The sequence below is a fragment of the Mytilus galloprovincialis genome, chromosome 10, assembly GCF_965363235.1.
Source record: "Mytilus galloprovincialis chromosome 10, xbMytGall1.hap1.1, whole genome shotgun sequence".
In the NCBI taxonomy this organism is placed as follows: Eukaryota; Metazoa; Mollusca; class Bivalvia; order Mytilida; family Mytilidae; genus Mytilus; species Mytilus galloprovincialis.
Window position 1 is genome coordinate 78,218,428 of NC_134847.1, and position 26,284 is coordinate 78,244,711.

Below are 26,284 nucleotides of genomic sequence, written 5' to 3' on the forward strand. Positions count from 1 at the left end.
TTCATGAGCTTTAAACAATTCAAAGATTGGCGTAGGGTGTTGTTCATAGGCCTTCATAGCAATGGTTGCTGTAGCATGCTGTCCGTGAACCTTTATTTCAGTGGTTACCGTAGTATGCTGTCGATGAACAGCCGTTCTACTGATTGCTGAATGGGGGTTGGACGTGTTAGTAAGAACCAATAAAACTATGACGAGACAATCAAGTTGTAGAATAGAGCACAACTATGTTTTTTTTTAAGTTAAATGATAAATATTGTGTAGCACAAAATGAGTACGTCGACATATCATTCCTCTTCGCATATTTGATAATGAGTATAATGGAGGTAATAAGGAGATTCACTCAATCAATCAATCAATCAATAAGGCTGAAGATACTTTTCCATCGTTGTTAGTATCTAAGGTAAGGCAGATGGCCATTTTCCGTTGTTGTTAGTGTTTTAGGTAAGGTAGAATAATGGCAATTTTCCGTTTTTTTAAAGATTTTTTAAGGGCAATTTGCAAGGTAGGATATATCTTTCCGTTTCGGGTAGTGTCTAAGGTAAAGCAGGAGACCTTTTTCCGTTGTTGGTACTTGACTTCGGTAAGACTGGAGATAATTTTCCGTTTTTGTTATGTCTTGTGTGAAGCAGGAGACAATTTGCTGTTATGGTAGTGTGTTAGCCGAGGTAGGAGATATTTGTCCGTTATTCGGTAGTATTTTGGGTATGGTAGGAGATATTATTTTTCTGTTATTTGGTAGTATCTTAGGTAAGGTATGAGACAATTTACCAATGTGGGTAGTGTTCTTGGTGAAAAGAGAGAAAATAATAAGAAAGTTCAAAGATATATTTGACTAAGTGGGTTTACATTAAAGAAAGTAGGGAATCTGACTCTCACCTGAATAAGAGTGTATGCAAGGTTGAGCCATGGCTTTTGCATTGTAACAGATCACCTCATCAAAAATGAATACAGTATAAGCGGTGCTTTAAAATGAGCATACACTGGATGTAATGTCATACTTTTGATCAGATCGATCATTGTATGATTTACGTCCAGGGAAAATATACCGTGTTTTGGAGGAGAATATTTGCAATAGATAGGTCCCACAATAGAGAGTCGACTTACTTTTTCGCTCAGACGTGGCTATTTTATTTTTACATCCCGAACGAGCTTCATTCAAAATTAAATGATGGTCACTTTCTTTCTTTTCGTATAAATTTTGAAATTGTATTCAATTTAACAAACAAAATTAAACTGATGATAAAATCGGTTGACTTATAATTGAAATAATTGGTTTTCAACATTAGACGTTTAAAAATGTAAATTTAGTCATTGCCTAGATTAGGTTTTAAAAAAATAATCTGCAATCAATAAATGCATAAATATTTAACTCCCAATTGACTTCTTTTAACTGTCATGTGACTATAGATAAACCAGATCTAGATTATTGTGGATTAATACGGTTATCGCTCAATATGTGAAGTGGGAATGGAAATAATCCAAACAGTTCGTCAATCTCTGGCCAATACAGACCAGTTAATAATAAACCATACAATGGCATAGATTTGTATGAAGGTAGAAATATAACTATTTATTTACATAGTAAAGATTTAATACCTATCTGATTTTTTGAGTTGACAAAAGTTACATTTAAAATGATAATTACACGGATCAGTTTCGACAGGATATGGATACGCGAGGACATTTAACGGTTTTATAGTTCTACCAAGGATAAAAAGGTTGGTGATTAACATCTGATATAATTAAGTTATATTTAAATTGACAAATAATATTTAGATGGTTTTATTTTACATTTGGACGTAAACCATGGGGATGTACTATCGTGACGGAGGGGTAAGTTTCATAAGACAATGACTATTATGAAAAAAAGTATCTTATACTACATACTCAAACTGAAATATCAAATTATGTTTCTATGTACTCAACCATTCATTGTTTTAGTAGTACGAACGCAAGGAAGTACATACATGTATGTTTACTTGTGTTCTTATTGGACACAGCAAAGCAAAATTATACTGGTCCGTTATGTACACATACATGTATGCTAAAATCCTTTCAGCCATATTTTAAGTTGAACAAGAAAAGGCAATTATGGAAATTTGGTTGGAATTGCAGTAATGAAGCAGCATCATGTATTTTCTGATGGCATATCAGCTCTTGCGACGGAAGTTAAATTAAATACTAAATTAAGCAATGACCGTCATAGATTCTTTTTCCTTCTAATTTCCGTTCAGAAAATTTACATACTGAATACTTGTCGAAAAAATAAAAGCAAATGAATAGTGTGCTCGTTATTGTGGCAGTATAGGAAAACATAACCAGATTTTTTACGAAATTTTGTTTGACCTTTGATGTGAAACAGCGCAATAAAGGAAGTAAAATAGAACATCACATGGCATATTGGTTTCTATCTTAAAGACGTATTTACGTTGCGCCCTGTTACGAGTACAAACATTCCTATCACTTATTCATGAAACCAAACTAATGTCTTTGATGTTGGCGTATTGGTCTTTACAGTGTAGTAATAACATTTAGCTACATATAATTGATTAACAGATTGTGTTTTGAGAAAAATGTATATAGTGGCATTATATAATTCAAAAGTGAGTTAAAGGTTGAACTATCATATTATGTTATCCTTTGAAAAAAAAGTTGTTTTAAATTAGCACAAAAACAATCCTTGCAAGTGCAATCTGCGGACTACACACATAACAAAATAATCTTAGGCGCTTTACATGGGGAGTGCTTGGCATTCTGTTGTATTCAATGTCGTCATTACAAAAAATTACTGCCAGACAGGTGAAGTCTACGTGGTTATTCCACATGCAATACTCTGGTCAAACTAACGATGACATCCAGTACAAACGGGAACAAAATTATAAAAATATTGACATTTTGATATAGTGTAAAGTTAATTCCTATCACTTATATATAGCAGCAGTAATTACAGCAGAATGTTAAGGGCATCCGATACAGTTTCAAGGGAGTTAACTCTTGGCGCGACGTTAAGCGCTTGAATTCCCGCAAAACGTCACTTTTTGCGGGACGTAATGCGTGTCATTTTCCGTAATAAGAAACGTAATGTGGAATTTCCATGCTCCAATTTCTGTTTCTCCCGCATGCTAATTTCTACGCCATTAATATTAGTCAACTTGCATTCTAATAACATAATAAGAAATAAAACACATTACTGTTAACAAATATCGTATAGTGAGCAATCTCAAGACGACTGACCCTTTTGGTGTTTATACTAATATCATGCATGTCAATTAAAATTTTATTATCAGTCATCATCCACGATTAGGTCCGGGTCCGATTTTTTATTACAGCACAGAAAACCAACTAATACCGAAAATGTATGTACATGAAGAAGTCAATTTCCTTTCTGAACAATTTATTCAATTTATTTATGTAAAAAAAAATAATGGTATGCCGCTAATACAAACAATGATACAACTTTTATAAAAGAACAAAGTTTCTATTTCCTCCACGTTGCACGTAGTTTATCTAACAAAAGGCAATAGCAAACAATATATTTATACACCCGTAAAAATTTTGACGGGACGTAAGATGGTATAAAAATGCCCGCGTCCGTCTGTCCGTCGTAAATATGATACTGTAACAGCATATTATCATTAAACTGAACATGGTTGTTTTTTCAGTCATGATGGTCAAACGATCTGTATCATTTTTGGTGAACTTTATGAGTTACAGGACTTTGAAACTAGAACAGTTTTTTTTATAGTTCGCGCTGTATCTAGAAAACTATTGCTCAAAACTTTACACAGTTTCTTAGTTATATAATTCTTAAGAATTTGTATATACTTTTGAGAATGATTCAGAATTTCATTTTAGAGTTATTGAGTTTATGACAAAAAGGGGGTGGGGTTCACATGTCGCGCCGTATCTCAGAAACTATCTATAATTATTGCATAAAACTTCACATACTTTTTAGTTAAATTATTCTTAAGATCTGTATACTTTTTCGTGATGATTCTTTAATTCATTTTTGAGTTCTTGAATTTTTATTGAGCTTCAATTTGGGGATCATATAAAACATGTTGTGATATATAAACTTCCTATTCAGCAAGAATAACGAATGAGTCAGGATATACCTAGCATGACTTCCCGTACAATCCCCGTGTTATTTTAAAAACATATATTATGTTGGTTTTTTTTTATGTTGGTTTTTTTTTCATAAGACGAAGGGCGTATCATGCGCTCGAAGCGCAGCTGTTTATTTTTTTCTTTGTTTTTTTTTATAGGTATATTAGAGAAATCACGGAATGACAGAAAATACAATGCATTTTTCAATATAATTAATATTTCCAAATAGCATAACTCTTTTAAAGAATAGTTGATATGCACTGATTTTCGAACGTGTCCATACGATATCGGTTTTATAGAAAGTTGGCAAGAATTGTACACTTGAAAAATCTAATTAACCAGAAGTCCGGAAGGACAGACAGGGGACTGGACATGCGTTATTTTATGTACGCGCTGTGGTGAAAAAAAAATATATAGTTATTTACCAATAAAATTACGCTATGAGAGACTGATTTTAATCGCAATTAATCGTAATATATCCAGTCCTCTCGCTATTAATTCAATCGGTTTTTTTTTTGCCAAATCAAAAATTTCAAAATTATAGTTTCTCTGTCTGGACAAAAGCATCCATTAGCAAATTGAAGATTCTCCTTTGTAAGATTTTGCTTCTGTTTTCTGACCACATAAAACAGAAGATGTGGTATAATTGCCAATTAGACAACTCTCAACAAGAGACAAACATGACACAGAAATTAACAACTATAGGTCACGGTATGGTCTTCAACAATGAGCAAAGCCCATACCGCATAGTCAGCTTTAAAAGGTCCCGAAACGACAAGGTAAAACAACTCAAACGAGAAAAGTAACGGCATAATTTATGTGCTGCAATTTATGTACAAAAAAAGAAGTTCCGTTTGCAGGAGAATGCTGAGTTCACACGTAATTCGAATTAGTTTAATTCTCATTCGAAATGTTTTACGTCCTAACGTAAATTCTAATTCAAATTGCAATGCGCATCTTTGATTACTGTCCAAACGACGCTAACTTTTTTAAAATTCGTATCAACAAAAACAGATTTTCTCAGTGATAAAAAAACGTGAATTAAAGGATATTAAGGAGTACCGGTATGTGTAATGAAACAGCAGCCAACCAAACAAAACAATCAAAGAACAACATCTTGAGGTCATCATACAGTATGAAATGATATACGAGTGTGTACAGTAAATGTACCTGTATGTCATGTTCTAAATTGCCGAGTCTTTAATTTTTGAAAGCCGTAAAAATTATCAACAGTCCGTGTCAGTCCGTAACAACTTTTCTTGAGATGTTTCTCACTTAGACCACAAACACACAGAGATATTTGTTATTCACATGATTTTACTTCCGAAAAAAATGTTACAAATTTATAGATAGTACTTTACAAGCAATATTTATACATGTATCTGAAAAATGTCGCCGGTAATTTGAAGCGATAACGTCGAAATTGTCTGCTAGCGACGTCGTGCACTTTAGCGCTAACGTTGAGGTTACAAAGGGGTGACGCAATTTTTTAGGATAAATCGCGATTATCATGGAATCCAGCACGGTGACCTATATTTTTTATTTGAGATTTGGAGAAAGCATGACAAAATGCAGTTTATGCAGAAAAATGATAAAAATGACATTTTCAGAAACAGTTTTTTTTCCATTTTTTTAGGTTTAGAAAAATACCACTTTGAGCATCTGGTCCGCAATGTCAAGCAGGACTTCAATAGTTTGATAGTTATTCGTGTAGTTATTTATTTTTGTCCTTATTGCCACTTATCACAGCTTCAGATTGAACCCGATCTTAATAATTTATGACGAAGAATATCTGCTCCAAAAATTTTATAACATTGCCTAATTTTTTTACAAAATTGCACAAATCCCCAATTTTCAGCCTCAATTTTCTCGAAAACAAGCACGGTGACCTATGTTTTATTTTCTGTTTTATTTTATAACTCGCCAAGGCCTACAACATATTTCAAAATTATAAAAATGACATTATATCGAGAAACTGTATCGGATGCCCTTAAGTTAAGTAGTACTGTTACTGGTGTGTCTAATTTAAAATGCCTTTTCTCGACTACTTTCGAAAAGTCTTCGATTCGATAATGCTATACTGGTATAATGTTTATATTATTTATTTAACCAGTTTAATACAGCTAGGTGGCTTTGATATCTATTATTACCGCTAGGTGGCTTTGATATCTATTATTACCACTCCTATACAGCTAGGTGGCTTTGATATCTATTATTACCACTCATATACAGCTAGGTGGCTTTGATATCTATTATTACCACTCCTATACAGCTAGGTGGCTTTGATATCTATTATTACCACTCCTATACAGCTAGGTGGCTTTGATATCTATTATTACCGCTAGGTGGCTTTGATATCTATTATTAACACTCCTATACAGCTAGGTGGCTATGATATCTATTATTACCACTCCTATACAGATAGGTGACTTCATTGTCTATTGCTACTAGTGTATAAAGCTATGATGTTTCCTTGTGTTTTCCAATTTATCCTACAAGTACCGGTATTATAGAGCCATGTTTTTTGTATGCCCACCTACGATAGCAAAGGGTCATTATGTTTTTGGTCTGTGCGTCCGTCTATTCGTTGTACCGTCCGTTCGTCCGTCTGTCCCGTTTCAGGTTAAAGTTTTTGGTCGAGGAAATTTTTGATGAAGTTGAAGTCCAATGGACTTCAAACTGAATACACATGTTCCTTATGATATGATCTTTCTTTTGAATGCCAAATTAGATTTTCATCCCACTTTCACTGTCCACTGAATATAGAAAATGAAAATTCGAGTGGGACATCCGTATACTGTGGACACATTCTTGTTTTAATGATGCTTTCAATTGCGTTTTACCGCTTTTATAGATCTACATGTATGTGTTTTTATAGTTTGTTTTTACTAGACTCATTAATGTTCTTTCTTCTAGTTTGTTCCAGTGACCACTGGACGAATTTTAAGTGGCAATGTAACTAATTCTCCCGTCAATTGATCATGTGCCTATTCGATGTCTTTCTTCTTTTGGGCTTGATTTTAATAGACATTCATTTAGTATTCTTATCCCTCAGCGATAAAGAACTTGGCATATTATATAGACCGAAAACTGTCTTTTTGTCATTTCATATCTTTATATATATTGATTCCTTTTGATGTTATGTCATTTGATTGCTATCTCATTTACTTATACCAATACTTATATCTTGTATGTGTTATGATTACGTGGTTTTCATAATAAAAGTCATTTAATTGTGTCATTTAAAGTTCGTAAGTAATCTAACAAAAACTTCTGTTGATAGAACAAAAATGGTTTTCAGCATTGTAGACAGTGACATAATCCATTTAATGTCAAGTTGCATTTAAAACTTTTAAAGTAGGCTTTTAATAAGTCCTGTGAAATATATAAATCTCTTTAAAAAATATGAAAAAGAAAATTGAAATTAAACATTGCGGTATATTAGTAAATTAGATATATGTTTTGTTGTCCTAAAATATGACATTCTAGCACATGTACAGTGAGCCATACTGATATGATACCTTGTGTAAAGTGATTCTTCTGAAATCTATGTACACATCGTACCGACGTACTTTCAATTTGAAGGAGAACTGTTTTCCCTTTTTTATACATAAGTTTTAGGAATCGTCACAGCTGTTATAAAATCCCTTTACATAATATTGCATCAATAAGGTTTCCCAATCCCCTAAAAGACACGACTGTTAGCCTGTATATAGTTTAACAATACAAAATGATATTGTCTCTGCAGTGTGAATTTAGAATGAATAATTCTAAATTTAAATATCCAATTTCAATTATTGCATAACTGACACCGATCTGATATAAATTATACGTTAAACATAAAATGATATGCAAGTTTTTTCAATGACAATGTGCTCCAATACAGACATATTTTTATACTTTAGATTTTGGCACATATTTGGTTACATGGTATGTAATACTTCTCCAAGTTTAACAAAGGATTAAAGAGTCTGTTGTTGAAATAAGTTAATCTTAATTAACTGTTAGCCAGATTGGATTAAAACTTGTTTAAGCTTATTATAACGGATAACGAGTCTTAAAAACGATCTGTCACACTTGCATAAATACCTACCATCAAAAGTAGTCTTATACCTACATGCTTGTTTTACCAATAATAAAGTACGTGTTTTTGTTATTTATTATTTTTTTAAACCTTTGTATTCTCGTGTGGAATTGATTTTAGTGCCATTAAAATTAAAGTGTCTAAAGTAGACAATATCTGATGGTAGTTAATTAAACAATGATCCTATATCATTTATATATCGAATTGTTGTTAATAATTTACACTTGATCAGTGATATTCTTTTGAGAACCAAACACATTTTTATCTTCCATCTCATATATGCTTTACAACTTAACTGATTCAATAGTTGGTCTGTGTGAACAGACAGGGTTCAAAACTATGCAACATAATCATGTGACGTGTTCATATAGCTAAGTAAAACACCTCACATTGGTAAGTAATTAATTTACAAGAACAGAACTTTTATGCTTTTGCATTGTGTATTTAGTATTTGTGATTGAAAGACATACGTAATTGGTGAGAATATTATATCCCTCTACATATTTGTGTTTACATAGTACATATTGTGTGAAGGTACATGTAGTAAAAACTTGTAACATAATCAGCTGTTGAAATCCAAAATTGAAAACTGCATTTGTAAACATAGCATTTGCTTGTTTACTGTATTATACCAGTATATTTGGTTGACTTGACGTTGAGCAATATATAGTAAGATCATTTGATTTATACAGTAAGCTCACATAATTCGATTTGTTTTATATCATGTTTATTGTTCTTTGACTTGTTGATATTCACCATTATGTTAAAGCGGGTTCAGATTTTTCGGCATTTTATTTAAAATTCAATAATTTTGTTGATAATTGTAGGTTAATGCAATCAATATCTTCCCTTTTTCATAAAGTATTCACATTTATTGTTTTTGTGTTTAGTTGCTTGTTTTCTTTGATGTTTTTTTTACCGTCATTTTAATGGTAGGTAAATATATCTGGATAAACGCATTTTACAGCCGAATATCTTTAGTTGGGTATCTCATACGACTTTTATATACAACATATTACTATATCTTGGTTTTCACACTACCAAAATGTTTTTATCTTTTGTTTTCTTTTATAGATGGTGATGACAACAAACAAGAAGAACGGTTACTTCCCAGACAGAAGTAGAATCGAAAATTGTTTACGTGCTTCGCCGGAACCGGGTCCTTTTCTACGATGTCCTGTGTCTACTCCTTTGAACTCGCATCGACCTCTTCGTCAGAAAATACCTGAGAGTTTGACTTTTGTGTCTCTAGATTTTAGTAAAGTCAAGAGTTTTCCAAAAGGTCAGCCACATAGAGGTCCACATGGATTTCGATTAAATACAAATAGGAATATGAGATCAGATAATCTCGCTAGAAGAAAGAATTTTGATTACTATTATGTTGATCAAGCTTTTCAAAACAGGTTAGCTGCATATTCAAATTCAAAATGGCTGAGGTCCTTGTGTTCCCAGCCGGTGCCAGAAATATTTCACAAATATCGACGAAAAGGGGAAATGCTGGACGAACCCTTACAAGTGCCAAGGTCATATTCCACACCTGGTGAGCGTTCTATACATGACGGATGGGATCTAAATAGCAGACGTGGAACCCGGGAACATTCGGCTTTTTCATCCAATCCAATATCAACCAATAACTCCAACTCGCCTCAGCTAACAATAATTTCACGATCTTGCACAACTGTAAATATAACTCCACACACAACAATAGAAAGTAGGGGAGAATCCCTCCCGCAACAACCGTCTCCAAATCCAGTGGAATCATTGGATGCTGACGAAGAGAGTGTATTTCAACCGTCACCCCAACCTACGCCACGAAAATCTCCCCTCAAACGTGAACCAATTAGCGATATTCGACTTCCGACAGGATATAGTCCGCTCATTGATGAATCAATTTACGAACATTTCGAGCGAAAGGAAATGAAACTCCCAGATATTAATGCACCAAAAACTACAACAAATACTTTTCCATCAAAACCACGGAAGGTTTTAATGGAAGCAAGTAGACATTCCATTAACAATGAACAGAGTGTAAAAAGTCATGGTTCACCAGCGTTAGGAAAATCGGGCTACTTGAGCAGAAAACCCGTTACTTCGTTAAATGAAATTCAAGAAAACATGTATAATTTTGGCTAAAGTTGTGTTCAGTGTTACCGTATAAATATCTTCTCCTTATTACAGTAATATAAAATTAAGTCGAAGATTTCGCTAGACAAAAAAACCCAAAATCAATCAATTTAATTAATTAGGAAAAACATTGAATTGTCAATTTTATTTAGAGACTTCACATCTAATCATTCCGAATTAGTTATACCATACGTACATATTAAATAAATAAATAAATAAATAAATAAATAAATAAATAATCGTTATTTCAAGAGGATGATCCCATTAGTTAAAACTAATCTTCCTGAGAGTCCTCAAAATAATAATAACATATTTATAAGTACATAGAGTATTATAAAGTTATATTATACACAACATACAATTGTATTTAAATAATAATGAAAAAGCATATTAATTTGCACAATTGATGGAAAACTTGTAACATTTTGTTTTAAAAGATACAAGTGTATTACTCATTTTTTTTCATTTGGAAAACTGTTCCATATTTGAGCACTTGAATATGTAAATGTTTTCTTTAAAACATTTGTTTTTGGTTTTGGAAGATTTAATAGTTTACAATATATCATTTATTACACAAATGTATACTCAATTGTCGAGCCTTTTACACACACAATGTGAACTATATATCCTCTATTCGATATGAATAAATGATTGATTGGTTATTGGTTGCTAAATTTCCAGTGACAAATATTTCAGGCATGTACAAAATTTTACGTCAATGAGACTGCACCAAAGCAGCAAATTTATCACAAATGTATGAAAAGTGTTGATGGGTAACTGTTATTGAGACAGAGACCCGATACAATAAACGTCCACCGGGAACCTATGATCGAGGTCCGTCCCTAAATACATATTGTGCCATGAGAACTGTACACCAAAACTAACGGGAAGTCTCCTCTTTTCGATGTCTTATATGATAAGTTCATTTGTTTCAACTTTTTTCCATTTTCTGTAAAGTGATCGTTTTGTTTTCGTATAATGCTGTCCAAATATACAAATATTTTTAAATTATTTTACACATACGACAATGGCTTATAGGAACAAAAAAAATCATCGATATCCCGTCGGAAAGAATCTTTTCAAATCTTTTTTTTTCAATTTAAAATGATTCAATTCGTTTTGTTCTTTTTGTTATTACTGAAGAAGGATCATAATCAAAGTGTTCTTTTTTTATAAATACAGTATCAGCTTTTCAGATATATTAACTGTTTAAATAATTTTTTGTCCGCTTTGATCCCCGTCTGCCTCTGGTTTTATTTTCTACATTGACTAGAAATGTTCATTTTGTTTTGTATTGATTCATGATATTTCGTTTTGTTTTGTTTCGTTTTCGTTTCAAGGTTTGGCATATTTCGTTTGGTTCTATTTTGTTTTGTTTTGTTTTGTTTTTATTTTATTTTGTTTTGTTTATTCGTGGTCTTTCTGTTTTATTCCGTATCGCACTTTACATGCAGGTACCTCAAACGCGATATTGATACACATTTTCTCTTTTTGTCTTTTTCTATAATTCTTTACACTTTAATGTAAAATTGAAGATTTCAACCTTTAAAAAGAGATATGATGAAAACTGCTCGTCAAGTTAGTATTTTCAAAGTGTGGTTTAACATCTACTAAACTAGTAGGTTTTGAAATGAATTTTAGAATTTAAGCATTAATTTGGATGAAATTTTCTAAAACTGAAAAAATATCGAAAAGTTAGAATACTTATATTTCAATACTTTGATAAAAAAAAAAATCCCGGTCAAAACAAATTTTGAATTGTTAAGAGTAACACGGATCGTTCGATTGCATTTAATATGACATCACATATTGAAAGTGTTTGAATTAAAATTAAAATTTGATATCAAATCGGGCACTTGCCCGATTTATATAATTCCAAGGCCGTCTGTCGGCATCAGAAGCGACGAAGCAGCGCATCTATTTTGGGTGGGCAAATATCCACTTTTTGATATGGGACGAGCTCTGACGTCCCATGGCCCAGCTTGTCTGGCAAAACAGCCGTTGGACGTCAGAGTAATCTCGGACTAATTCTGAATGCTCTTCAAATTTGTACTTTATTCGGACAGCAAGCGTGTTTGTAGTCGAAACATGTGACTGGTGTACAAAGTTATAATGGATTCGTTTTGTATTTCCATGGATCAGGATTCAAAAACTACTAAATAACGGATTGACTCCAGTATGCCACTGTTTATATAAGCATTTTTCCTTTAACAAATAGAAATGAAACCTTCCTAGAATCTTTTGTTCCTTCTACCATATTGCAATGTACATACTAGACTACTTGATTATACTTGCTCCTAAAAGCAGACACAGGCGTCAGCATATTTAACCTCTTACATACGGGGTTCACGATTTGTATGCGACTATAGTACTTTCTGTATCAAAAAGATACTTTAATGGCTTTTTATATACCATATCAATTTAAAATCGATTTTTCTTTTATTCAGATGATGATAATGACTGTTTTTCAATGTCAAATCATGCATTATGCAATGAATGTTTAGATATTATTTTTTTTATTTATATTTAAGAGCATACATCAAGATTAAGATTAACTTATATGTATCTTACATCTGGTCTAAACGTGAAATAATCTACTATGTAGAAATTTTATACAATTAAGTGGTTTACAAAGTAATTACTCTGACTAAATGTGCTCTTAAACAGCTTACAGTGAATTAAACAATAAATATTTAAATACTCAAATGCTATAGAAAACACCTTCACATGTAGCCCCGTTTTTTCTGTTACACACACAGGCAACGATGGCAATGGGAACATACATTCGAAAACTATAAGGATATACCAAGAAGGGTGAAATTGAAAAGGGACATAAAAACCACAAATAGAAAAAAAAAGAAAACAATCATAGACGACAAAACACTACAGCATTAAACTCATCAACCCTAACCCCGTTTGAATGGTTTTACACTGTAATTATTGTGGGCCCTTTATAGCTTGCTGTTCGGTGTGAACCAAGGCTCCGTGTTGAAGACCATACTTTGACCTATAAAGGTTTACTTTTACAAATAATGACTTGAATGGAGAGTTGTGTCTCATAAGCACACATACATACTACATTTTCTTATATCTAGATGTTTTGTACCAACAACCAACTGAAGGTGCATATTCACAGTACGATTTTCTATCCGATTTTGATTTGATTTTTACCAGTTTTTAAAAAAAAATGTTTACATGTGGACTTTTTAAATCTGTGTATTGCAAAAGCTTTTTTTCTGCTTTTGCAATACACAGATTTAAAAAGTCCACATGTAAACAATTTTTTTTTATGGAAAACCAGTAACCTTTCATCCTTGAACTTACAAGGTCATTTTTGCCTGCTTGAAATGTACGCATATTCTATGTACACTATTGAACCCAAACCTAGATATCGATTTAATCATTTTCAAATATTTCTGCTGCGATACAGAAATTATCAAAATCTAATTAAAAACAGATCTCTAATCGCTCCCGTGTTCTTATATGTCGTGAAAACGGGAGCGAATAGAGATCGGTTTTTAATTAAATTGAAATTCAAATCAAGATATCAATCCATTGTTCGACGTACCGAAGTTCAAACACAGAAATGATGCAGTATGAGTATGACGTCGTCTCAAACAAAATATTTTGAAAGATCAAAAACGGTTTGAATCAAACGTATTCGATAGATGGACCATTCTTTGTATACTCATGTAATCATAAATGATAGTTTTGATAGATAAATCATGTAGCTACTTGTGTGCTCTTTTGAATCCTTATTACTACACTACATGTATAGCAAAATGTTGCTACAAAGAAAATATTCTTCTTCAAATACAATGTCTCATTCAATCATACTTAGTATTAACTCTGGATTAAGCGATCTATCTCCTAAAGATGCATCTACTTTCTTACCAGTAAACCAAATTCTGTGTTAAATAAGCGAAGGCAATCATTTTTTTTTTATTTCACTATCTTAAGGTGGTACCTAACACTACAGGGAGATAACTCTGTAATATCAGCTAAACGTTTTAATTACGTTGCGTTGTAAAGGCAATATAAAGCTTCTCAATGATCAAAATTTGTGTTTGTCAAACTGCTATATAACCAGTGTAATTTTTCTGACAAAACGGTTGGTTCAAATTTTTTAAAATTTTTTAATTTTTGTTAAAGTGTCAAAGTAAATACGTTGACAAAATTTTATGAAAATTAAACGAGCCAAATTAATTTTAGTGAAAGTGTTGGGTACCACCTTAAATCGTCCAAAGTACGAATTCATGTGGTTTGATATATATACGTACAAGTGTTAATTGAAGACCCAATTGTAAACGCAGTACATTGTTAAATGCTGCAAAGTTCTTAAAATCTGACAAATGAAGGTAGAAAATGTTGAGAATTGCAGACAACCATCTTGACTGCAATGTGCCGAAGAAGAATATTGTCGAACTCTAGCTCATGGAAAGATGAAAAAATGAAATAGATGCAGTTACCTTTCTTAAATTATAACAACAAATAACCGTAGATGTGGAAACAATCTCCAGAGCACGGGTATAACAAAGCCAGCAACTAAGTTGTGAAGTAAGGGCACCACTACAGGACAAACTATTAAAAAGCAGTCAAATTAACAGCGGTAATTGATGGTTCAGAATCTTCATACACTCAAATTATGCTCTACTTCGAGGCTCAAATTTGACAACCTACGAACAATAAGGATTTTAAATAAACAAATACACGTATAATGTTTTCAGATGACACAATGTAAATCTGATCCCTTATTATCATTTTCTATACAACGTATATATGGTAATACAATCTATTACCGAAGCAATACACCATTTTACGTTGTATGTCTGTTTTAATTTTGTATGATAGTTTGGAATTAGTATTCACAAATATAAAATATTCAATAAAAATTGTATAACAATGCATACCTCTTTACGTGTTTTAAGAAAATGTCTCAGTTTTAGATTTATACCAAACGGGCATTTTTGTTCAACCTATAAGGACTCTATCTGAGAAACAGTTTATATTTCCATTCTCAATTTCATTAATCTCTTCAATTTTAGAATTCATTCATGCATTTTTGTACTATTCAAACTGAAAAGTAAATTATGTGTGTTACAAAGGTCAACAGTGCCACCCCTTTCATCTGAGCAAACAGGTAAACAATATCCACCAATTCCAAAGAAAACAGCCACAGCAGAAGGCGTTAGAAAGCTATTAAACAAATGCAACCCGAGTAAAGCATTCAATCCTGATAAAATACGAGCCAGAATTTTAAGGGAATGTGCTGAGCAACCCTTTTGTGTATTGTAGTTAATGCCAGTATTCGATCTGGTACAGTGCCAGAAAACTGAAAACAAGCAAACCTAACTGCAACATTTAAGGTTTATGACCCCTTCTGTAGCCATTTTTGTACAAATTTTTCAAACTTCAATAGTATCAAAACTACAGGGGAAACTTGATGCAAAGCATTATTTTTTATTGTTTCATTGAATTTAAGGTTTATGTACCCTTCTGTAGCCATTTTTGTACGAACTTTTCAAACTTCAATTATATCAAAACTACAGATATAATGAATAATAGAGATAAGCCATTTTGTACATATTCCAAGGGGAAACTTGATGCAAAGCATTATCTTTTACTGTTCCATTGCATTTAATAGAAAAAGAGGACTTTGTGGCAAATAAATCAAGATTTTTATAGAAAATCCACAGCCTTTATCCTTGTACTCTCATATTTGGCAATTTGATGACTGATAGATGTAGGATTATTGCATGCAGTGCTAGCATTGATTTCCTTAAAACAAGTTTATAAATGTAGTTATTGGTTAAGACAAGTATAAATATGGCCAAAATCAAGTACACCTTTTAGGGTGCGCTCGACTTTAGTGACTCAGCACGAGGTGTTTTGGAATTTACAGGTTACTTAGAACTTTTTGTAAAAAATAAACACTAGCACATCATAGAAAATCAAGTGAGTAATTTATGTTTCAAATTTTATAACAAAAATCTCTGTATTAAAGGCTGTGGATTTTCTATAAAAATCTTGATTGATTTGCCACAAAGTCCTCTTTTTCTATCAAATGCCATGAAACAGTAAAAAATAATGCTTTACATCAAGTTTCCCCTTGGAACATGTACTAAATGGCCTATCTCTATTATTTATTATATCTTTAGTTTTGATACAATTGAGGTTTGAAAAATTCGTACAAAAATGGCTACAGAAGGGTACATAAACCTTAATAGACAAAGAGTACTTTGTGGCAAATAAATCAAGATTTTTATAGAAAATCCACAGCCTTTAATAAAGAGATTTTTGTTATAAAATTTGAAACATATATTACTCACTTGCTTTTCTATGATGTGCTAGTGTTTATTTTTTACAAAAAGTTCTAAGCAATCTGTAAATTACAAAATACCTCGTGCTGAGTCACTAAAGTCGAGCGCACCCATAAAGGTGTACTTGATTTGGTCCATATATTTGATTTGTTTAAACCAATAGCTACATTAATAAACTCGTTTTTTAAGAGAAATCAATGCTAGCACTGCATGCAATAATCTTATATCTATCAGTCATGAAATTGCAAAATATGAGGGTACAAGGATAAATGCTGTGGATTTTCTATCAAATTTCCATATGTTTAGCATTGAATTAACACAAGGGTACATAATCCTTAAGAAAGGAAACAGATATGATGCTAGAACCGATAGAACTGTTACACTCATCGGTCTAAGCAGTTAATTCCTGGAACACATCATTATCAGTAACACCTTAAAACATCTAGACAATCACAAAATATTAACCAACTGCCAGCATGGTTTCAGAGCAATACGAAGCTGTGATACTCGACTCATCACGCCTTGTCATGATCTTGCAGCAGCACTAGACAAAAGAGAGCAGATGGATGTTGTTATCCTTGACTTTTCTATGACCTTTCATTGTTTCCCACATAAACGGCTGCTAAACAAACTACAGCATTATGAAGTTACAGGTCAAAAACACAAGTGGATTCAATCGTTCCTAGCTAAACGTACCCAAAGAGTCATCGTTAAGGAAGACTCGTCAGAGAACGTACCTGTGGTTATTGGAGTCCCCAAGGGACTATACTTAGACCGTTACTATTCCTCCTATTTATCAATGACTTACATGACAACATAACATCCAACACACGACTATTTGCACTCAATTTAAAAAAGAAGATGTGGTATGGTTGCCAATGAGACAACTGTCCACAAGAGACCAAAATGACACAGACATTAACAAATATAGGTCACCGTACGGCCTTCAACAATTAGCAAAGCCCATACAGAATAGTCAGCTATAAAAGGTCCCGATAAGATAATGTAAAACAATTCAAACTAGAAAACTAACGGCCTTATTAAATTGTATCGTATACAGAACGATAACATCTCCTGCTGATACTAATGTACGACAAGAAGATCTCTACAAACTTGGGGCATGGACTTTCACCCACAGAAGTGCAGTGTGCAATCTACCACCAGATCTTATACACGCTTTAATGGCAGTGTTAATTATAACATTAAAATGACACATTACACGACAGGGCTACAATAAATAAATGGGAGGAAATATAGGACAGAGAAACAAACGAATAATATCCACCAAAAGGCAACGGGTTAAAAATATTTTTATACGCCAGACGCTCTCTACGTCCACACAAAACTATGCTCAGATGAAATTTTGAAAGCCATAGTTCAACTAAAAAGTTGAAGATCGCCGAGGACCAAAAGTTCCAAAAAGTTGTGAGGCCAGGATTATTCGCCTTGGACAAAAACGTCATTATTATCAAGAATAATGCATAGTTTTGCAAACAGTAAATTTTATAAAATGACTGTATAATAGATATACATGATTAAACTGAAGTTGTAACCCCCTTTTATTATTTTGCTTTGTTATTAATATTCTCTATCATACTTAATACTTGCTTACATATTTTTGATTTATCTTACAAAATTACTAAATTTATTGCGCTCACAGGATATGTTGAGTATTGGTCAAGTTCGATAGTTCAACGTACAATGTAGATGGTGGTGTTGATACGCTACATTTATTTTAAGATATATACCTATGCGTAGAAACCTATGCGTAGAAACCTGTTTTAAATATGGGCTACTCTACAGTATATTTATTTTTGTTTTACCGAGCCCGATGAGGTGGCGTTATATTTGACATAGTCTATCCAGATGATTTTTTGAAAAAATTCAACCGAAGCCGGTGATAAGGGCCATTTTAAAATTGCAGTGTGGTGAGGGTGTTTCAAGCTTTGCTTTTTGTGTGTTTATTTGCTGTGCAATTACTGATTTTGTGTCAAGTATGGAGACCCCATTTACTTTGTTTTTCTATTACTGTACATGTATAATACCATATAAAAAAGAAAACCATTTTAAAAATGTTGCAGTTACGTAAAACTTTTCTCAACCTCATTATGCGTAGTTTGAAAAAAAAATGACATCATGATAAATAACAGTAGTATACCGATTTTCAAAAGTTATAAATCAATTGAGAAAAAAAAAATCCGGGTTACAAACTGAAACCGAGGAAAATACATCGTATATTTTAAAAAACGATTGAGAAAAAACAAATCCGGTTAACACACCAAAATCAAAGAAAACACTAGAACTATAAGAGAGAAACGAAGGAACAACCGGATCACCGAAGCGCAATAAAAAAAAAACCCGCCTAGACACATAGAAACGAACTTTTTGATAACAATCGCCATGATACCATTCGTTTTTAATTTCAATTAATGTACTTCAAATCATGATATTTCATCCTACAAAATCAATAACAGTACCGGACGACTACAGGTCGCAATCTTGTAAAATATCTTAATTCAATCTACACATACAGAATAAAAATAACGAAAAAGATAGAAACATTGTAGTCTTGCTTCAAAGTAAAGACTAGCAGGCTGGTGTTTTCTCCCAAGAACTAAATGACGGAATTATTGTCCAGAGATTAACTCAATTGCTTGAGTAAAAAAATGATTAGATGTTGACTACATGATGCTTTCCCAAATGCAGATAAATTAATTTCAAAAATATTTATTTTTCCTACATAGTGAAAATTTATCATAATTTGATAAATAATTTCTATTGACGATTTATTTATTTTCCCAGAATATGTATCCACGTGGTAGGTGTGGCACTGATTGTTCCAGGTACGTTTGATCCTTTGGTAGATGTTGCACTACTTACTTCCGGAACATGTAACCAGGTGGTTGGTGTTGCACTACTATTACTTTTCCCTATGAAATATTTAAAATACATGTAGTTAAATTTCTGATTTATTTTACAAAAATACTTGTACGTCATTACATTCAAAATACATTTAAAAAAAATAAGATTTAAGCAAAAATCATTTACAGTCGGTTAAAATATCATTTACATGAAAAAAATATATACATGTAATATTTTTAATTTATCAGATAATTTAAAACAAAAGAAAGAACGCATTAAATGATTTCAATTTGAAGAATACGCACCACACACACCGCAGGTCTTCTGACAAAGAAGCTTTAAATTATGATCAGAACATAATAATGACGAGCAGGTCGCAAGTGCATTGTCTTCACAACCTGTTTGAAAATAGCAAAGAGAGTATAGTTTGACAAATATATAATGTAGCATCACATATGATAGTAATGTTAAATTTTGGAAAAAGTTGTCTTGTGGAGAGGTGTATGCTAGGAAATCATACCGCTTCTTCTTTTTTAATATTATCCAACGAAGTTGTCAAATAAGACAAATGTATTATAGGTTGTCGGGTTTTCAACATATTGATATCGTAAAATATCAACCGCGTGCCACAATGTGAACCTTTTTGTCGAGCGGCATATAATTTACGATAGATAAACGCAAAACTCCAATAATCTGTTTAACATTCTATAACTGGTCGTTTTCACCCTCTCTTTCACTAAGTTTTACGATTGACGAAAGCAAGCTTGATAACTTCTCCTCTCACATTGTGACGTCGCTGATAATGCTTGCTCTCTTCTCAAATAAAAAAGAAGATGTGGTATGATTGCCAATGAGACAACTCTCACTAGGTGACCAAAATGATACAAAAATTAACAACTACAGGTTACCGTACGGCCTTTAACAATGAGCAAATCCCATACCGCAGTCAGATACAAAAGAACCCGAATGACAATGTTAAACATTTGTAACGAGAAAACTAACGGTATTATTTATTTTAAAAAAAAGAAAGAAAAAACCGTGATATGAGACTTACGGAGCTACTGAGCAGACGTAAGAAAGCACGATAAATTGTATTTCATAAAATTTCTTCGAGGAAGTTGAAACCGTAGTGATTGGACATAATGAAAAGAAAATCCACAGAAAGCTATTTTGATAACCTTTTTAAATCGGAAAAAATAATTGATACAAAAAAAAGAATTGATTTATTTGACTGCGAACTGTTTCGCTCCCTTACATCAACAAGCATATAGTGTAAAAAGTGGTTGATATGGTTGGGAGTGAATTTCAACTTTAACATTTTTAACATATCTTACTACATAGCCCACAACTGAAAGGACATAATCGCTTCAATGAAGGATCTGTGCAAACATGTTGATCAGAACACGCCACATACGAACTATCTCTACAAATAGAACTGGCTGTTGTTAAAGTTGAAGGTCCACCAGACGTTGTTAAAGTTGAAGGTCCACCTGATGTTGTTAAAGTTGAAGGTCCACCTGATGTTGTTAAAGTTGAAGGTCCTCTTGACGTTGTTAAAGTAGATGGTCTTCTTGATGTTGTTAAAGTTGAAGATCCTATTGATGTTGTTAAAGTTGAAGTTTCTCCTAACGTTGTTAACGTTGAAGTTGATCCTAATGTTGTTGTGCTTAATACTGTTAGTGCTATAATAAAGTAATATTCATAATTTTACTGATCTTAGAAGTGAAACATTCTTAAATGAACAAACACTAATAAAAGTTCTCTTTTGAACATCTTTTTTTAAGAATTACTTGTAAAACTCAAAAAAAAAAAGATACTTATTACATTATGTTATTGTGAAAGCAGTAACACTATTGCATTTGTATTGTCCAAATATCAAAATGGTTACCTTTATCACAATGATGTCCAGAATACCCGGCAGCACATTTACAATTGAAACCAGTAGGACTAGTATGACATGTTCCAAACACACAAGGGTTTTGACTGCAGTCTAATCATAAATTAAATTTCATTTTATCTTTATTTTCACTGATTTCAATTGAATATGTTTTGTAGGCCTATTAGAAATTAACAAAATATAAGGAAGTCTTAGTTAATTCCTCATGTCTGTACCGGCGTTTAGATGTCATTTCACGTTATCTAATTAAAGCATTAAGTCAAAGACGTGTTTACCACATATTGCTTATAGCTTCTTAAAAAAAAAGAGGGGCAGAAGATTCCAGAGGGACATTCTAATTCATAGATCGATAATAAACCGATTATGCCATGGCTAAAAAACAAAAACAAATAGACAAAAAATAGTTCACTAGACACAACATGGAAAGTTAACGACTAAACAATACGAACCCCACCAAAAACTAGGGGTGATCTCAGGTGCTCCGGAAAGGTCAGCAGATCCTGCTTCATTCGTAGCACCCGTCGTGTTTATCATGTCATTACAAACCCGGTTTATAGTCCCATTCGGTATATCACATTCGTGAGAAGGAAACGGGAGTGTTATTGTTTTATAACATGGACATATATAGGCCTACATACAATCTATATTTTGGTATTACTCAATATCATATTTTCTATGAATGCTTATAACTTCTATACACTTCATCACTTTGAAGTGATTATTATTTTAGTTAAAGAAGCATAAAATTTAGTAAGCTCTTATAAGCTCAATAGCGTTGGTCAAGCTTTCAGCAACTGAGAGTTCTCTCGTGTGTATACTTTGTTTGTAAGATTTGTTTGTGTGTTTTGTTTCGACCTGATGATTCTAGCATTTTTGCTACCAATTTGATCGATATCATATTTGTTTTTAATTTATTGTTTAGTACATAAAACAGGTCGTTACTTTTTTGGTTTAAATTGCATTAGATAGCCTGTGGTACATTTGTTGTATTCTACATGGTACAATTTTAACTAATAACTAATATGCTTTATATACTTACGATCAACTTCTGTAAATAAGTGAGAAATCCTTTATTTGCAAGTTCAATATTTAATTCAATTTCATGACCAATTACAATGAGAATAATCAGTTTAATTTATGAATAAATTTTTCATTTTTTTGTTCACCAATAGTATAATCTCAGTCCTCTGTTTAAATTTGTTCTGGTACTTTTATCATTTATTGTGTCAGTTCCAGAAGAAACGTGTCATGACCTTTTGTACAATGAATTCAGTAATTGGTAAATTAAAACTGTTACGGGAAAAAATCATATCTTTTAGAAGAGGTGAGACTTAAAATAAAATATTTTCTGGTCATGTCTTGTCTACATTTAGTTTACACTTATAAAAATGATTAAACAATGGTCTGAAAAACGTATCCCCCTTAATGGATATTACTTACCCTGATTGCATGTTAAACCTTGGTAACCGTGTTTACAGTTACAGGTGAAATGTGTTGATCTACTGTGGCAGGTACCATGCACACATGGATCGGGATTACAATCTGAAAATTAAACAGAAGGTGTGCAATCGTTTTCACACTGAATCAGAGTTGCCTACACTATTCTCTTTCAAATTATAATTTGTAAAACTTTTATGAAATAGAAGAAAGGATGAAAGTTTATTTTTTGTAGAACCTTAAGTAATAAAAAGTAAGATCACCAAAAATACTGAAGTTAGAGGAAAATCAATTCGGAAAGTCCATAATCACATGGCAAAATCAAATAACAAAACGCATCAAAAACGAATGGACAAAAACTGTCATATTCCTAACTTGGTACAGGCATTTTCAAATGTATAAAATTGTGGATTAAACCTGGTTTTATAGCGCTAACCCTCTCACTTTGATGACAGTCTCGTCAAATTCCGTTATATTTCAATTGATGCGTAAACTAAACAGACACAATAAATAAAATAGTCAAAATATGGGTACATCAGTCATCATCGTATAACAACTTTAAAAGGGTCAATTTAACAGAACACAAAAAATATGCATTTAAAGAAAATATGTGAAATCAAATCTTGAAGAACAGAACCGAACATCAAAATCCGATTTATCTCAGCGAATATGAAAAACCAATAATTAGACATAAGCATCGTTAACACCAGTTCCTAAAATTGAAGTTGAAGATACTAATGGGACATGAAATCTTTTGTGACTTAATCTTATATTTCATCTTTTTTTTCATTTTTTTTTTCGTTTAATAAAAAAAATTAAAAAATGTAATGTGTAGTTCAATGCATTAATTTGCAAAAGTAATTGTATTTGTAATTTAATACATGGTTTTGTTAAAGTTATCGTAACATAATGCATTGTATTAATATATATATAGGAAATAAAATTGATTAGGAGTTGTCTCCCATAGACCTATAACTAATAAGAATTATGTAATTTCTACACTCATAGTGGCACTTATAACAACTATGGTTTGTCAATAACTTGGTTTATATCAGGTTAACTAGTGTGAATGTGTCTTCATGTGTTTTCTTGTGCTTTTTTTTTGTTTAAATGTACTGTAATCATTCTAATCATTTTCTGTGCTTTATTTTGTAATTCATTCAATTGTATAGCTCAAATTTTGGGCACCATGATTGGTAAATAAAATTATCTTATCTTATCTTATCTAACATTGTAATGTTATTCTCCCCATGCATGATATACAGTCGGTATATTAGTCTAAGGAAAAGATTACATGATAATTTTGACGTCAATCGGAATATGCGTAGAATATAAGCAAAGCTGTATAATAGTTCTATATCTACAGGTTTTTATTGATTTGATTGTCAAATTGAATAACATCATCTATAGAAAATGCAAGAAATTAACCCAATGATTCTAGCGTAATCAAATATAAGGATATATTACATGTAACTAGTTGTAATGAACTTTCAACCCCTGCAGTAATACACGTAAGTCCACGGAAAAAATAATTGGAGCATGCATTCTAATGATGACACAAACTTAATGCCCATTTGATTGCATTTAACTGCTTTTTGTCAATTACAAAAATGAGGTTATGAGTGAACAAGTGTTTCAAATCGCTTTTTGCAATTGCACATACATTAAGATAAACAAGAAATACACAAGTCGATGTTTTAATTCTTACTTACAGTCTTCTGAAATCAAAATAAAACAGAATGCAATTAAGATTCAAAAAATGACTGTAAACACTATACTATCAAAATCATATAATATATATTCATGAGATGAAATTTCAAAAACACATCCTTAAAATCCAATTTTGAAGTTTTTCTTACAATGTCAAAATCTAGATATAAATCCAAGATCATCACAAAAATAGGAACATTACGAAAAACATTGTTTCATGGAACCGCGTTATACTTTTGCTGGAGGCCTAGAAGGGTCTGTTCCCGAAAGTATCAAACAGATATTTAAAATTGATGATTCGCTACTTATTATGTAGCATTTGAGAGAAGGAAAAAAGATAGATGCTTAAATCGTCAGATAAAAATTACAATTCGCCAATATGTGTGCTGCTGATTAGTGTTGCTCGTGAGAGTTTAAGCTAGCTATAGGTTTTAACCATCATTTTCCACACAAGGAAATGGCTGTACCAGGTCAGACATGTGTTAGTTGTTTTTCATTCGTTTGATATTTTTTTTCTATTTTGCCATTTGATGAAGGGCCTTTTGAATTTTTCTTTGAATTCGGTATTTCTTTTTCATTAAACTTTTTTGCTATATTTTTCAGTTACCAATTAAACTACAATCCTGACACAGGATTGCTGTTCGGTGTGAGTCAATGCTCCGTGTTGAATGCCGTACTTTGATGTGTTTCCATCAGTTCTAGTTTGTCACCCGATTTTGTTTTTTCCCAATTGATTTATGAATTTCAAACAGCGGTATAAAAACTTTTTTTAACTCATCGGTGATCTATATTTTTTATTTTTTTTTTCAAATAAACTGTATTGATACTTTTTTCTGTTGAACTAATAGGATAAAAAATTAAGCAATTTTTGTAATTTAGTTTTTTATATATCGATATTTCTGTTTTTTATTCTATTAGTATAACAGGAAAAAAGTAATATAACAAAAATGTCCGCTTCTGTCAAAGGCAGATTGTGAGCTCCAATGAACGATGGCCCCATATTTTTATTTTATTCTTCCTTTAATAGGATTAATAAAGGCAACAGTAGTATACCGCTGTTCAAAACTCATAAATCCATGGACAAAAAATAGAATCGGGGTAACAAACTAAAACTGAGGGAAAAGCATTAAATACAAGAGGGGAATAACTACACAATATTTAAAATGCAATACACACAGAAACGGAAATTAAGCTTATTAATGGAAAAAAATAGCGAAATCCTATATTTAAAAAAAGAAATTGATTTATACTCGCGAACCCCTTAAATTATGAGTCTGGTACCTTTGATAACTATTTAGCCGTTTACAGACACATCATTTTAACATGAATCATATTTACGTACTATGTTGACAGTTTGGGCTTTTATATCCGTCTTTGCAAGTACAGTGGTAACCTCCATCGACGTTACGACAGCTTCCATGACCACATGGACTGGGTCTACAATCTTTTATATAAATGCAAAACAAAATCTAATCGTGCTTTTGAAAAGTCTGTCAAGTTATAATGTAGATTCAAACAATGTAGAGCAATAAAAAATTAATGGACTATATGCATTATCCTATAATAACGTGAAGATAGTTGTTTTTCTATTTTTAAAAGCGTGGTTTTTTAATTGAATTATTTACATAGGAACCCCGAATTAAACCTTGGATAGCTTTATAAATTGGAAACTATTGTTTTTATATATGAGGTTTACAAATATTTTCTTGAGAAATTTAACTTCTGTATTGAATTCGTTATACA

At 32.1% G+C, this 26,284-nt stretch overlaps 2 protein-coding genes across 4 annotated transcripts; one reads left to right on the plus strand and one right to left on the minus strand.

The window, feature by feature from the left end:
* Positions 1-1,402: 1,402 nt before the first annotated feature.
* Positions 1,403-10,977, plus strand: LOC143048460 (uncharacterized). 3 transcript variants are annotated; one of them, XM_076222147.1, is made up of 2 exons: positions 1,403-1,554; positions 9,266-10,977. In XM_076222147.1, exons 1-2 carry the CDS (start codon positions 1,549-1,551, stop codon positions 10,322-10,324), a joined length of 1,065 nt encoding a protein of 354 aa, XP_076078262.1. In that variant the 5' UTR covers positions 1,403-1,548; the 3' UTR covers positions 10,325-10,977. The 3 variants fall into 3 exon arrangements, with proteins under 3 accessions (XP_076078262.1, XP_076078263.1, XP_076078261.1); XM_076222148.1 differs by lacking the exon at positions 1,403-1,554 and adding an exon at positions 1,561-1,718; XM_076222146.1 differs by lacking the exon at positions 1,403-1,554 and adding an exon at positions 1,712-1,833.
* Positions 10,978-19,346: 8,369 nt separating this feature from the next.
* LOC143049583 (uncharacterized) lies at positions 19,347-25,940 on the minus strand. Its single transcript, XM_076223186.1, has 6 exons — positions 25,880-25,940; positions 24,544-24,549; positions 21,386-21,487; positions 20,832-21,179; positions 19,803-19,895; positions 19,347-19,565 (listed from the first exon to the last, which is right to left on the minus strand). Exons 1-6 carry the CDS (start codon positions 25,938-25,940, stop codon positions 19,426-19,428), a joined length of 750 nt encoding a protein of 249 aa, XP_076079301.1. The 3' UTR covers positions 19,347-19,425.
* Positions 25,941-26,284: the final 344 nt, after the last annotated feature.